At 43.3% G+C, this 15,886-nt stretch overlaps 1 protein-coding gene across 2 annotated transcripts in view; it reads right to left on the bottom strand.

Annotated features, from left to right (window-relative positions):
* ANXA2 (annexin A2) overlaps positions 1 to 15,886 on the bottom strand; it is a 50,026-nt gene that overhangs the window by 13,429 nt on the left and 20,711 nt on the right. For both annotated transcript variants that reach the window (XM_033189899.1, XM_033189900.1), the window contains 2 exons: positions 4,195 to 4,289; positions 279 to 392 (listed from right to left, as the gene is read on the bottom strand). In XM_033189899.1, the coding sequence (XP_033045790.1) occupies positions 279 to 392; positions 4,195 to 4,289 (209 nt within the window). The remainder of the gene's footprint in view (positions 1 to 278; positions 393 to 4,194; positions 4,290 to 15,886) is intronic.

The raw sequence follows: 15,886 nt of genomic DNA, 5'->3' as shown, positions 1-15,886 counted from the left end.
GAAGTAGTTTTCCCAAATGGTATTCCAATTGCCCAGGTGCTGAGTAGTAGCAGCTGGTAACTGACTTCTCAGCATCATAAAATTTCTTTCCAGTCTTAAAACAAGTAATTGAAATATTTTTGGTACAAATCCTGAGACGTATAACTTCAGTTCATTTTTTAAAAATGGTTCCAAATGAGAATTCAAGAAAACTGAAAATCACCAAATTACACTCAGAAAGCTGTAATTCACAAAATTAATAGCAGATTTGACAGAGATGACATTTCACACGCATTTACCTTCATGGAAGCTTTTAGCTCAGAAGCGTCATACTGAGCAGGTGTCTTCAATAGGCCCAAAATCACCGTCTCCAGGTGGCCAGATAAGGCTGACTTCAGTGCTGATGCAAGTTCCTTCAAGAAAACAGGCAATCATGAGGAAAATATTTATTTTACTTTAAAACTGGTGAGTAAAACAAAAGTAAAAGGGATCTTTTTGTGAAGCAGGTTGTGAGTCTTTGATCACTCCAGAGTCTTGGGTCAAACGCCCTCAACTGCATTCCCTTCAACAGACCCAGATCTCAGAAACATAAACATCAGGCTTTGCTTTAACGAAATTCCTTAAAATCCAAGTTAATTTTGCCTTCTTCCCCAGTCAATAAAAGGAAATTGGAGTCGTATGTGATTCCTTAGAAAGCTGTGAGAGTGCGGGCACTTTGCAATATGCTTGAAAGTGGTAACACCCCGTGGAAGGCAGGACACTTTCCAAGATTCAAGGCCCCTGCTAAGAAGGAGGTGGTCGAGCAGACAGCCTCCTGGGAAGCAGATCTTGTGGCCTGCTGATATACTGTAAAAGACATGGGGGCAACCATTCCAGTGGCAGCTCCTCAAAGTCTCCAGAAGGAACCAGAGGCCCCAACACAGTTGGAAGCGAGGTCATGAAACTTTCCTATGCAAAACACTGTATCTAATACTGAGAAAATATCTCTTTGTCTTCACCAAACTGGGACCGTGTTTAATGGAAGCGATAGGAAACTAACACCTCCAAATTCGCCCCCTTGAATTCGCTGTTGCATATAATTTCTCAAGGCTTCCACTGTCACCATGAACACAAAAATTTAAGTCAGAGGTCTGGTCAGCACCCATGTATGCAGACAGACACCCCAACTCAATGTGGCTTTCAGCGATGCTTCCTCGGGCTAAACTTCCTACAAATCATGGCTGATGACTGAAACCTCCTACTGAAATAATGTTCTTCTTTTCACTTTTTCCTTTCTCTTCTCTCTCTCTCTCCTTTCTTTCTCTCCTTGATTTCTAAGAGCACCCGTGGCATCTACAAAACTTAGCTCCTAGAGGTACTTGCGGGATACGAGAGGTGATTTGCAGCCTGCTTCAGAGAAAACCATCTTGAATCATTCATGATGTCAAAAGTGTTAGAACTGACGTGGATCTTAGAAGCCATCTGGCCCAAGCCTTTCGTCACCCATTTCCTCCTGCTTCCCAATGTCCTGGGAACACACAGCACTTAGGAGAGGACTGTAAAAGCAATAGCTCCCAATTATAACACCAGTCTCCCAGTTTGGAACTTTGAGGTTAGGTAACTCCAAACTTAGCCTATCCTTGACACTCCCCTCTACCCATTCTCTATTCAAACCTCAAATAGCATTTGGGCACCTACTGACTTCTTCTACTTCTATTCTAAACTCCTTATGGGCGTTTAACTTCCTGTTTCTCACAACGTCCAGCACAGAGCTTTGCATTTAACAAAAACTAAACAAAAACTCCAGAAATGTATGATAAATAGAACATAACCATTCCCTGTAAGGAGAAGCCTCGCATCTGGCGTCTGCTAGAACATGAAAGAATCGTAAAAGCAGCTGTCTCTCCCAGCTCCTCTCCGCTCTGCTAGCTGGGCCCAGGTTCTTCAAGCTCATCACCTGGGCAGCCGCAGCCCATATCCCTGAAGAACTCTGCAACACAAATCTTCCTTACTTCACAGACTTTCTTTATTTCACAAACAGCCGATTGCTTCACTTGAAACTATCTCAAGTAGTTTACATATCTTTTATAAAAGATACATAATTCTCCTTGGCCTAAGACTGAGAGTCAAGAATTAGAAGGATGGTGAGCTGTCCCCAGCACACAGCAAAGCCTGTGAGATCTTGGGACCTCATCGTAATTTTGGTAACATCTTCTCTCCAAGACGGTACATGGGAGCTTTGTTCTCCATATATCTAATCTAAAACCAAGATCTAGGTTTTGGGTGTGGTGGCTTATGACTGTAATCTCAGCAGTTTGGGAGGCGGAGGTGAATCATTTAAGTCCACATGGCAGAAGCTGCAGTAAGCTGAATCATACCACTGCAATCAAGACCTGGGTGACAGAGCAAGACCCTGTCTCAAAAAACAAAAAGATCCAGGCTTCTATGTTTGTGTGTACACACCCAAATGTATTCCAAGACCAGACTCTGTAAGTGACAGCTGAAAGATCAATTTTTGTGCATGCTGTCCAGAGATGAGCCTTCTGCTCCAATGGGAACTTGGCTCTAACCAGCTCACAGACCCTCTTGGGAAGCTGGAGAAATAAAGCACTCCCCTCTATGCCTCACTACAGAAGATTAATATACGTCTAGTGAAAGAAGAATTTTAATGCACACGAGATGAAAGAAGCCAAATGCTTTCCTATCTATGTCCTTTCCAACTGTTTAGAGTGTGGGGGATGGAAGTGTAGCAAGGCTTGACCTGCAACTCCCAGGACCCTGCTCGTCATGTCAATCCCAAGGGCAGAAATGTCTCTTCTAGAATCCTTCCAGCTCACCTCCACTGTGGCTACGAGTGAAAGCCATAAGTCAGATGGGAGCTGCAGGAAGCCACACTTACTGCACTGTCCAAGAATAAATCAAATGCTTTTAATAGCAAGAAGTTAAAAATAAAGCAGCACATCCTTAAAAATAAAATTTCCTAAAACTGACAAAATAAAGGACGAACATGCACTGGTTGTTTCTTAACCACTAGTGGACAAGCAAAGGGAAAAAAGCACACAAAGACCCTTTAAATAGTAGGAGCACGGCATGTTGAAGATAGCTTTGCAGACCAAATGAACTACTAACTAAGCCCACTCATTGCAAAACGCTTAAGAATTCAAGTGTCTATTGTTTAAATGAGAGGAGCTTGTTAGGATCAATACTCAGTGGAGGCTAGCATCCTAAAACTAAATTAGAGACATCTTATCAAGAACCAGCAGAAGTCATAAAGATGAAACGCAGCTGCTACATGTACAAAACTGAGCACAGTGCCTGGCCCAAAGTAAGCACTCAATAAATGGTGCCTGTCGCTGTTGTTCCCTATTCCTTTTTTTTTTTTTTGAGACGGAGTCTCGCTCTGCCGCCCAGGCTGGAGTGCAGTGGCCGGATCTCAGCTCACTGTAAGCTCCGCCTCCCGGGTTCACGCCATTCTCCTGCCTCAGCCTCCCGAGTGACTGGGACTACAGGCGCCCGCCACGTCGCCCGGCTAGTTTTTTTTTTTTTTGTATTTTTTAGTAGAGACGGGGTTTCACCGTGTTAGCCAGGATGGTCTTGACCTCCTGACCTCGTGATCCGCCCGTCTCGGCCTCCCAAAGTGCTGGGATTACAGGCTTGAGCCACCGCGCCCGGCCGGTTCCCTATTCCTAACTTTGTATTCCCAGAAGTTCTCTCTCCAGATAGCCTGGGTTGGAGGAGGGTACTGTCCTTATACAGGAGCTCCCAAGCACTCTAAAAGCGAGCATGACCACCTGCGCTCTGCCTCCTCTCAGATCAACGGTGGCATTAGATTCTCATAGAAGCGCAAACCCTACTGTGAACTGCACATGCGAGGGATCTATGTTTATACACTCCTTATGAGAATCTAATGCCTGATGACCTATCTAATCTAATCTAATGCCTGATGGCCCCATCCCATCTGTGGAAAAATTGTCTTCCACGAAACCAGTCCCTGGTGCCAAAAAGGTTGGGGACAGCTGCTCTAAAGGCCACATGTGTTTGTGTGTGTGTGTGTGTGTGTGTGTGTGTGTGCACACGTGCAGTGACTCTTACAAGGATTTAAAAAGAAAATCTTAGATATCCAATGGTCCCAGAAGTCTTTGCTCCTGAGAGCCACAATTCATGAAAAGAAAAAGCAATGTCTGAGGAAATAAAAATTCAACAAGAAATGCCCTCCATCCCTGGAACTGCCTGTACCTTTTTGGTTCTTCTCTGGTAGGCGAAGGCAATATCCTGTCTCTGTGCATTGCTGCGGTTGGTCAAAATGTTGACAATGGTGACCTCATCCACACCTACAGAAATACAAGTTGTTAATCGTTACTCAACCATATACTCTAGTATTTTGGGCTTACATAGAAGGTGTCAAGCAGAGTTTTTCAAACTGAAGTTTATATACAGTTTTTCAAACGGAAATACCAAGACACCAAGATTTGTTCCAGCTCTTTTGTCAGCATCCTCTACCCAATGTGTATACTCTTTCCTTTTTTTCCTGACAGCCTCAAACCTCAAGCTTACATGGACCTTTTAAATATTTGTGGTTTAAAAACTATTTTATTCACAAATTGGTTTCTGGAATCAACAGTAGGAGGTACGTATGTGGGGCTCTGGCAGTCAGATGGAACACAAAGATTTAGTAGGATTTTAAATGAAGGTCCCCAAATTGCCATTTAACTCGGGATTTAATAGAGAGTAACTGCAAACTGAATTAATAGAGATAATTATTTATATTTATTGCAGGATTATGGCTATATAAGCTGCTAGGTATAATTTCTATAATTATAAAAACTGTCATGACAAATGAGTCAGATTTAATATGGCAGTTGTATTTTCATAGCATAATTGATTAATGCAATCATACTTATTGAAGACAAAATTGTTTTGTAAGGAAAATAAACGTTCCACTGCTTTTAATCTTCAATAGGCAATTTTAATAATCAATTTTATAACTTTATTAAAAAGAGTAAGTGTTTTAATCTAAATTAAATCTAAATTGGGAGTTTTGAAGTGCCACCAAAATATTTTAGTACCTATTTTAATTGGAACATGTGTATTTACAAAGATAAGCAATGCCTTCTGGTGTCTGAAAGTTTCCAATTTTATATCAGAAATACTCCTAACATGCCATTTAACTTAAGAAAGCACAGTTTGTAAATTCAGAATGTGAAAAGTCTCTCTCCTGACTGATTATTAACTTTGTCTAATAAAAGAAAGAGTCTTTGCCATAACCGGATAGGTAATTCTTGGGTGAGAGAGTAGAGTTGCTAAACCTACAAGGTCACTTGCAAAGTACAAATGGCTTGGGCTTTGCCTGAAGAAAATCAGAGGAGTCCTGAAGAAACAGAAAGGTCAAAACTGTAATGCTTGAGACAAAAACAAATAGCAGATTGAGAGAGGAAGTATTTTCAATTCTCAAGTGTGTCAGATCAAAAAGTATAAAGTTAGAATTTCTGGGTATAAAAATAAATAACTTTTAAAAATGTATCTGCTCATTTCAAAGCAAGTCCATATCAATATGCTGGCTATCTTAACTGTAGCATCTATAACTTTAGCTCTGATTTTTAGAGTAGCCAAGGTAAACATAGAAATCCAATTGCTGGATATGAGATTCAGCTTCAAAGATGCTTATTTCAGCACTGTACATAATATTGAAAAGTAAAGTTAGGAAAAACACCTATGTCCAATAAAAGGCTGATTAAATGTTCCTTTTTCCATATAATGGGATACTATGCAGTCATTTTAAATGATGGCATAGAAGTATTAAATAATGTTGGAAAATATCCACAATATAGGCACTGTTAAAAAAAAAAAAGTTGCAAAGCAGTATGCTCAGTATACTCTCATTTTTGTAAAATGTGTATGCATGTATAAGAAAATATCTAGACATCTCTATATCAAAATTTTAATAGTTATCATCTGAGTGTTGGGATTATATATAATTTTAAATTTTCTTTCTTTTGATTATCTGTACTTTCAAAGTTCACCATAATGACCATAAATGGGTTTTTTTAAATACCCAGCGAGTGGCAGGCAGTCATTGCTCTAGAATCAACTAGTGACTTCACTTCAAGAGAGTACCTGTATAGCTCTAAATACTTCAGTTAGAAGAAAACACAGTATGTATAATAATTAGGAATTACATCTATATAATTCTCTTAGTTTCCAAACATCATAAGACAAGTTATCTTACTTAATCCTCACAACAACCAACTGGGGATAGTGACTTCTCTATTTCACAGGTGGAGGCTCTAAAGCTCAGAGTGACTGCAGCCCATCCCTGCATGTGTTGCGTGTGTAAACATTTGTTCTCCCGGGGTCTCAGCTTCTATACTGGCACAAGTAAGGGGGCTTGAACAATGACCCCCAAATTCTGCTTCCACAAAACACTAATGGATATAATTTTTTTTTTTTTTTTGAGACGGAGTCTCGCTCTGTCACCCAGGCTGGAGTGCAGTGGCCGGATCTCAGCTCACTGCAAGTTCTGCCTCCCAGGTTTACACCATTCTCCCGCCTCAGCCTCCCGAGTAGCTGGGACTACAGGCGCCCGCCGCCACGCCCGGCTAGTTTTTTTTTTTTTTTTTTTTTTTGTATTTTTTTAGTAGAGACAAGGTTTCACAGCGTTAGCCAGGATGGTCTCGATCTCCTGACCTCTTGATCCACCCGTCTCGGCATCCCAAAGTGCTGGGATTACGGGCTTGAGCCACCGCGCCCGCCCATGGATATAATTTTTAACTTATATTTTGTTTCAATTAGGAACAGGCAGAAGAGATTAATTCAAAGACTCTAAAATATCCACAAAGTGGATGTAGGCCCGGGCTGCTGTGCATGCATGCCTACCCACACACGTGTTCGCTTGTTTGCTCTCTTGCTCTGTCTCTCAAAATTCTATGGCTCTAGCTTTATATCAGGAAAACCACTTGTTTATTAATGTGTTTTGCCTTGTACTTAATTTTATTACCCACCAACTGAAAATGCTGAAGAACCAACCACAAAATACAATTCTGTCCTCTAACCTCAATTCTAATACTTCCAGAAGTCAACCTAGGGGTGGCTGGCCTGAATGCACACCAAGAACACTGACCCATATAAAAGTGTTCTCTCTTAAAAACAAATGCAAGGTCTGTGTTTGGGTCAGAATGTGGTACCTGGCCTACCTGCATTAAAATCACATGAAGCATTTATTACAAACACAGTCCCTTGGGCCCTACCTGAGAACTAGTAAGTAAGGTCTCTAGAACTTGGGACCCAGGAAGCAGCACTTTAACAAGCTCCCCAGTAATTCCTTACTTGAGAATCACCAACAGAAAATGATAACCACAGGTGGGAAATGGAAACGTCTTTAGAAATCTACCTATCTAAAAGACTTCTGTGTTACTTCTACCAACTGCTTTTGTGAGGTACAGGGTCGACTACAATTTTAGGGAAAGAAGTGCTTACTTTTGTCCAAACAACACAGGTAAGAAGTAATATCTAAAGAGTTCACTCCACAAGCTGCGATGCAGTCCCGCACTCTTAGTCAACGAAACAGCTTTCTGCCTTTCTTTCCATAGCAGCTAAGTGTTCAGCCAGCCGAGATAGAATTTAATCCAATTACTGGAAATCCCCATAAAGAGCCTGGGTGGTTAACCTGAATCTTACCTAGGAGGCAGCAACAACCATAGTCTGAAGGAATCGAAATGTATTTTACCTAAATTATTTACCAAGCAAATGGCCAGTTGAGAGGCAGTATCTAACGTGCTGGGACTTTACAAGCGTACAGCCGTAATGCATTGCACAAGTGCTAACGGCACTAACTACAAAGAAATGAAATGGAGGCTATTTCTGCAAGTAGAAGACTCCCGCTCCACTGCCTTGCCCAAGAACCTCACCTGCATCACCTATTTCTCCCATACCATTGTCTGCATGTTTCAAATTGAACTGGAAAGAGGAAAAAATCATGAAGCCAGGATCAACTGCCTAGTCAAAGCCACTTAAGCCATGTCCTATATTGTAATACCAAATGCATGCATCTGCAAATGGGATTGAACCATCTTATCTCTAGAACACTGCTGCTTCCTCTTGCCCTGCTATTGTAATTGGTGAGGCCATTTATTCCTGTGAAAAAAATTGTTCAGTACAGGTGGAGGCTGCAAAGGTCATCCGGTTACTCACCATTTCTACCCAGGATGCAACTGAAGGACTCAGACGGAACCTCGAATACCTATGTCAGCACAATCATCATCAACAATGCACAGCCAGTGCCAGGACACCAGAAAAGCTCTAAACTGAATATAGTGCCAGATGCCTGGGAGATGGGGCTCTGCCTCCCTTGATTTATACTCTCTGACCTCCCATGTTCCAGTGCTTAAGGAAGTATTTGCTGGGCGGAAGGGCCCAGGGTCTAAAGAAACTGTGTGGGTGGGGCAAGGGCATAAAGAAGAAACAGAAAACCTGAATAACACTTCCTTTTCCATCCTCTTCCTCCTGTGTCTGATATGAGTGATCACAAAGTCATCTAAGCAAAGGCTCTCCACAAGGAAGAGTGTTGTGGATAGGGTGATCCCACAGAATGTGGATGAAAACATGAATTCTGTGATTCAGGCAGATTTTTTACATTTTTTTTTCAAAACTAATAGAAGTTACAGTTTTCCAACATTGGTGAGGAACCAAGACACAAACGTATTTGGCTCCTGATGGGGAAACAGCACAAGGAAGTCTTTAAGCATTTACTCCTTGAACAAAAATAGCCAGCTAATCTAATTAGCTAACTACAACAATATTTTCAACACTTGGATCACGGGCACCCCAGAGGTCAGTCACTGTTCCAAATGCCAGTTAATCTGAAGCAACACCTTTGCCAAGGGAATGCCACGGGGAGGCACTGCTGACAGCAGGGTGCCAGGAGAAACCTGGGGGTCCTGGGTCCCATAAATCATTTACCGTATTTTTCAAGCATAGAGAACATTTGCAGTTTAAAATGATGGCTGCATCCAAAACCACAAAATCAGCCTCATGGAGTTTCCTCCTCCTCTCCGCGAGTGGAAACCCCAAGTCAGCTCCAGCGCCTGGCATTCCATGGAAAATGTGTGTCTTTATTGTCCATGGCAAGGCACCAACAGCCGTTCTGAACAGGATGCTGACTCACATCTGCCGAGACACACTGAATGCACAAAGAAAATGGATTTCATTTGTGTTTGATGAAGGTCTCAGGAGGGTGGGGCTGACTTGGAAAACAAAGGAAAACCGTCCAGATCCTCTCCTTATCTAGATTATGGGGAAGACCACGACGTAAGATTATTGAGCATACAAGTATCAAAGCTGAGAAAAAAAATCATCTTTACAAAAAGAAGGTCAGAGGCATGCCACAAAGAGAGGACAGCGCCATAGAGCTATGGGTGTGTACATGTGGACATAGTTCATTTATTACAATAATAGTAACCTTTTGTTTTTTGGTTTTTTTTTTTTTTTTTGAGACGGAGTCTCGCTCTGTCGCCCGGGCTGCAGTGCAGTGGCTGATCTCAGCTCACTGCAAGCTCCGCCTCCCAGGTTTACGCCATTCTCCTGCCTCAGCCTCCCGTGTAGCTGGGACTACAGGCGCCCGCCACCTCGCCCAGCTAGTTTTTTGTATTTTTTAGTAGAGACGGGGTTTCACCGTGTTAGTCAGGATGGTTTCGATCTCCTGACCTCGTGATCTGCCTGTCTCGGCCTCCCAACGTGCTGGGATTACAGGCTTGAGCCACGGCGCCCGGCCCCTTTTGCCTTATTATTATAATAATAGTAACCTTGTGGCTCATGCCTGTAATCCTAGCACTTTGGGAGGCCAATGTGGGCAGATCATGAGGTCAGGAGTTTGAGATCAGCCTGACCAACATGGAGAAACCCTGTCTCTACTAAAAATACAAAATTAGCCAGGCGTGGTGGCGCGTGCCTGTAATCCTAGCTACTTGGGAGGCTGAGGCAGGAGAATTGCTTGAAACAGGGAGGCAGAGGTTGCAGTGAGCCGAGATCACACCATTGCACTCCAGCCTGGGCAACGAGAGCGAAACTCCATCTCAAAATAATAATAGTAACTTTTTACTGAGCACCTACTATGTGCCAGGCATTTTTAACAGATGCCCCTATTCTATCACGTAATTCTCACCACACCCATCTAAGGTGGGAGCCACTGTCATCCCGGTTGTACTAATGAGGAAGCCAATGCTCACAGAAGGCAGAGACTCGCTCAAGGTCACACAAGCAAGACACTTGCAGGGCTGAGATTCAAACCAGGACTAAAGACCCCGGCTCACTGCACTGGGCAACTCTGCCTCCTGTGATAGAAAATTATGCAAAACTTGAAAATAAAGCAAGAGGAAGACAGCATATCCTCCAGGTGTGTGCTGAAGCACTATCGCAGAGACCCAAACACTCATGCTCAAGGGACCTGCTCTTACCTGACATGCTACTTTCTACTGATTTGGGCATACACTCTGTGGGGTTACATGTTAACTTGTAGATTTTGGTCCAGTAGAAAGGATAACCCCAAAGGTTGTGGCTTCACTGCCCTATAGGACATCAATGGTCTTGTATCCAGCTCAACAATCCTTTTTTTTTTTTCAAACAGGGTCTCTCACTGTTGACCAGGCTGGAGTACAGTGGTACACCCATGGCTCACTGTAGCCTCGACCTCCTGGGCCCAAATGATCCTCCTGCCTCAGCCTCCTGAGTAGCTGGAAGCACAGGCACTCACCACCAATGCCCAGCTAATATTTAAAAATGTTTTTTAGAGATGAGGTCTCCCTTTGTTGCCCAGGCCCTCCTGTCTGCTGGGATTACAGACAAGAGCCACTACACCCAGCCTGGCACAACGATCTTATTCCAACATTCTTTTCTCAACACTTACCAACATCCAGTATCTCAAATTCCCTCTTAACCAGCCTTACCTCAATGTGTTACATAAATGTTTAATACATGTTTATCCTATGAGTCAAGTCTGTACCTTTTTAAAATTATACTTTGATACTTTTTCATACCATGCTCCACCATGTAGCTCCTACAAAAGATATGGGACAATAATGTGTCAAATGTGTAGAGAACTGGGCTGAAATGTTTACATCCAAATGGACTTACATTTGGGAATCTGTAGGTAATGGTTTTCCACCTGGTAATAATGCATGGCCACTAAAGGGATAACCCAGCTGAGGTTTTTTTCAACAGAAAGAGCTAGAAGACTCTCTTCTGAGGATAGACATTACTAACTCGGCAGAGGGAGACAGGCCTTCCCAACAAGCCTATTATGCCAGCCAGTCACCCATCTACTGGGAGAAATTTTAGGGAGAGAAAAACTCCCCTCTAGCCATAGGACTACCAAAAGCACCTTCAGCCATGGTGCTGGCTGGCCCGGAACCCCTGCTATCAAAGTTGCCCCTCTGGGTCATGCAGCACAAGCGAGCACTGTCTCCAGAGCGTCTCTCACCAAGACAGGACACCCAGCTGGCTGACAGATGCCAGGGGAGGCCTCCAGATAAGTAGCAGCCACAATGTAGTGCTCTGGAAACTCCACAGGACTCAGACCTGTGAGATCCTGGGGCACATTAGTTCCCTCCCTAGGCCTAGGTATCTCACCCCATAGAACAGAGATATGATAATACTTATTTTACCAGGATGCAGAAAAGACTGGCTGAGTTAACATCTAGAAACACATCTACTGCCTTCATTCAGCTTCTCTGTCACAAGCCTGGCCCCTGCTTGCATTTGAATTTCTGTCTGTGAAATACGGGGCAAAGAAAGAGAACATTTTTGCCATTGGCACACATGGATGAGTAGTCCAGTTACATGACAAACTCTGGCAGCTGCCGAGAGATGGGAGAGAAAGCAGGCTTTGCGCAGGGTGAAAGGAGACAGGGGAGTTTGGTGCCTCTCCCAAGTCTGGCAAGGCTGGGGCACACAGTCCCAACTCAGGGAAAACAGGGTTTACCTAAGTGCCTAAGAAGTGGTTTTGGTCCAAAAATCAAATTTCTTCTTTTTCCATTCTGCTTTGATCTCACTTCAACTGAGTTCCTTAGAAAGGATTTAAGGTATCATTGTCTTGGTAATCTCACCGGCTACTTTAATAATCTAGAACCGTGTCTGCCTTCCATGCAGAATTATATTTCTGAAATAAGCTGCAAGACCAGCAGGAAAACACAAAGTATACCACTGCTCAAGATCCAAATCAAATCGTCAGTGAAGGAACACACATAAAATGCAAGCACTGTATTGTGCCCCGTTACTCCGTCAGCCTCATGGGACAGAAAATAAAAAAATGTGAACAGATGCAAGAGAAACCAACATAGCCACTCTTAACTCACTTGATAGTGGAGAACTTTCTTGGCATTGCTGACACCAGATTAGAATCCAGTTACGGCCATTGTCCCTGGGTGAAACTGGTATTTGGATTTCCTCAGGGAAAAGAGGTAACAGTTTTTAAAAAAAAAAAAAAAAAAAAAAAAAAAAAAGAGCTGAAGAGAGGCAGGTGATGAAAGCTGATGCCTACAATTAGAAAAGCTCCAGGGACTCCTTTTCCAGTGTTTGATAGCTACCTGGCTTGGGTCTGGCACCTACATAGTAGCTACACAGACAAATATCATTACAAAGAAAATCTGTACTGGCAGAGTCAGAGTGGCTGTGACTCAGCACTGGCCTCTTTGTTCCCAGCACTGCTGTAAGATGAGAAGTCAGTCTAAAGTAAACTTGAACACAGAGAGAAAGGCCTCAGCAACTGGGAAGGGTCCATTCCCTTCCAGGAGGGTGAGAAGGCCCTGGGCTACATGAGTCACAGAAGAGCTCACACTCAGACCTGGTCTTCTTGGTTTAGCTCCTCACTTGCAGCCCTATGTTAGAGGACAGAGGCTACTTTTCCCAGCCAGTCTGCCTCCTGGCACCCTTAAGAGAATATATTTCTAACTGTTCTGCTCAGCCAAATGAATATACCTGGTGTGCAGGTGAAACCAAAAATATCCATCCTGGCGTGTTCTGCAGCGGCATGGGATGTTAGTCTTTTGACCACAGAAATCTTAAGCCGTTCTATTTTAAAACTATAAGAAAAAAATAAGTGCAAAACTTGGTGCAGTTATGCTTCCATACTTGCGCTTCTGAGAAAGGGGGAAAAAAATCACCCGCTTTTGCATCCCTTCCGGAGAACACAAATACTGCTAAAATCAAAACTGGCAATAATAACAGGGCAACTCATTACCCTCCCCTTCCAGAGCGAGACCAAAGCTGTACCAGTTTATTGGCACTTACACTAACTCTGGGGTTGTGCTGCTGCTAATTACAATCTATTTTCTGGAGTCTAGATTCATCCTTTTCTAATTTAGCTGACTTTCCTTTCTAGTTATTTGGACCCATATGGTAAACCATTCACAGCTGTGTTGTACACGCCACAGTATATATTTAACCCAAGGCCAATCTAAACCAAGAGACTCCTACAGATTAAGTCTCAGCAACCTCTTGTTAATTAAGCAGTATTACTACTTTTGCATGACTTTACTCAGTTTCTAACTAGACATAAATTAAGGTAAGTCGTTGTATAGTCTACCTCAAGCTGGCGCACACATAAAACAATCCTGCATTTGGTTTAGGCAGCATAGGCAAAAAATACTGAGATGCCTTCAAATTAGAAACAAAGCAGATTTATTTTGATTTTAGGAGTATTGTGCTTCTCCCCCCTTTTCATAAGCACAATATGTAGAGTATGATGAGAACAGACCAAAAATTAGCTGGTTCTGCCTTCTCAGAAAAAGCTTGTTGATGCTGTGCACTGGCCCGGACTGAGAGGTGAGTGGGAACTGTGTGGATGTTTGAGGTGGGGAGGAAGGAGGCTGCACGCTCCTCAAAGAACAAAGGCAGAGGTGTGCTCCGTAGAGGGCCACGAACAGAGCTAGAGATGAAGCTAGAAAGATACTCTGTAGGCCGGGCGCAGTGGCTCACGCCTGTAATTCCGGCACTTTGGGAGGCTGAGGCGGGTGGATCACAAGGTCAGGAGATCAAGACCATCCTGGCTAACACCGTGAAACCCCATCTCTACTAAAAAAAAATACAAAAAAATTAGCCTGGCTTGGTGGCGGGTGCCTGTAGTCCCAGCTACTCAGGAGGCTGAGGCAGGAGAATGGCATGAACCCGTGAGGCGGAGCTTGCAGTGAGCCGAGATCGCGCCACTGCACTCCAGCCTGGGCGACAGAGGGAGACTCCGTCTCAAAAAAAAGAAAGATACTCTGTAAAGGCTGAAGCAGGGAGGTCCCTTAGAATACAGATGCCATAGGCCGGGCATGGTGGCTCAAGCCTGTAATCCAGCACTTTGGGAGGCCGAGGCAGGTGGATCACCTGAGGTCAGGAGCTCAAGACCAGCATGACCAACACAGAGAAACCCCATCTCTATTAAAAATGAAAAAAAAAATTAGCTGGGCATGGTGGCACGTGCCTGTAATCCCAGCTACTCGGGAGGCTGAGGCAGGAGAATCGCTTGAACCCAGAAGGCACAGGTTGCAGTGAGCCAAGATTGTGCGCTGCACTCCAGCCTGGGCAACAAGAGCAAAACTCCATCTCAAAGGAAAAAAAAAAAAAAGAAGACAGATGCCATAAGAGCTCACAGGAGAGGGGTGACAAGAGTTAGGGGAAGGGGTGAATAAGAGCCGCTTCCCAAGTACTGGAAAGTGATCCAGGACAGTTTTTTTTTGTTTTTGTCTGCACACCTGGAGGTATATTCATTCAGTTAAGCACAGCAATTAGGAATATATTCTCTCGAGGGTGCCAGGAGGTAGCCTGGCTGAGAAAAGTAGTCTCTCTCCTCTAACAGAGGGCTGTAAGTGAGGAGCTAAACCAAGAAGAGCAGGTGTGACTGACAGCTCATCTGAGAACAGCTTTCATGACTTCTGCAGCCATGCCCTGGCCATGGCAGGCAGTGCCCCCCAACAGGTCTCTGACCAGCTCTGCCCTCCTAGTCATCATCCCACTCCAGGCCTGCTCCTGTGCACCATCCTTGTACTCAACAGCAGCTGATTAAGCCTCCTCCAAGGTGGCCTGCTCCCAGCTCTTCTTCCTGAGAGTCCACAGACCACAGGGAAATCAATGGAACGTCACATGGAGCGGGTAACATCCCGGCACACTCACATACACATGTAGACACATGGCTACCCCCATCTAGGAGAGAAAGAGGCCCAGACAGTCATCGTCACATGGTCCTTTGGCTTTTGTTTCTATCAACACGTGAGGTTTATACCGTGTCCTTTGATGTCGAGGAAACACCAACTACTTAGTATTGTGTCTTCCCGAGGAAGGGTTTGAGGTGGGAGTGGGGCCAAGGTGTGGTATAAGCTTCTTTATGACACTTAAGGTAAAAGGCATTCTAAAAAAAAGAAGGTAAGATCTTAATTAGCTCATTTTTAAGTGGTTTTAGTTATCCAGTATCTAATAACATCAATGAGAAGGAGAAAGGAACAAAAGGGTTGTTATCCTTTCCAACTAATGACTTCATTTTTGTTTTTAATTAAGTTTACTGCCTTCCACTATGAAAGTAATACAGGTCATCATAGAAAATTTGCAAAATACAGAAATACAGAATATACTGAAAGCGCAAGAAAGGAAAAGGATCAATTGCCCACAATTCCATATACAGGCATACCTCAGAGATACTACTGGTTCGGATCCAGATCATCACAATAAAGCAAATATAGCAATAATGCAAGTCACACAAATTTTTTGGTTTCCCAGTGCATACAAAAGTGTGATTATATTATATTATATCATGTAATAACATTATGTGTAAAAATAATACATACCTCTATTTAAAAAATACTTTTATTTCTTAAAAATGCTGGCACAGATACATAAAGTGAATAGCATTGCCACAAACCTTCAATTTGTAAAAACTACAATATCTACAAAGTGCAGTAAT

Source organism: Trachypithecus francoisi, unplaced genomic scaffold, assembly GCF_009764315.1.
Source record: "Trachypithecus francoisi isolate TF-2019V2 unplaced genomic scaffold, Tfra_2.0 Lachesis_group3, whole genome shotgun sequence".
Taxonomy (NCBI): domain Eukaryota; kingdom Metazoa; phylum Chordata; class Mammalia; order Primates; family Cercopithecidae; genus Trachypithecus; species Trachypithecus francoisi.
The sequence above is the reverse complement of the archived record's forward strand: the minus strand, read 5'-3'. Positions and strand labels throughout refer to the sequence as shown.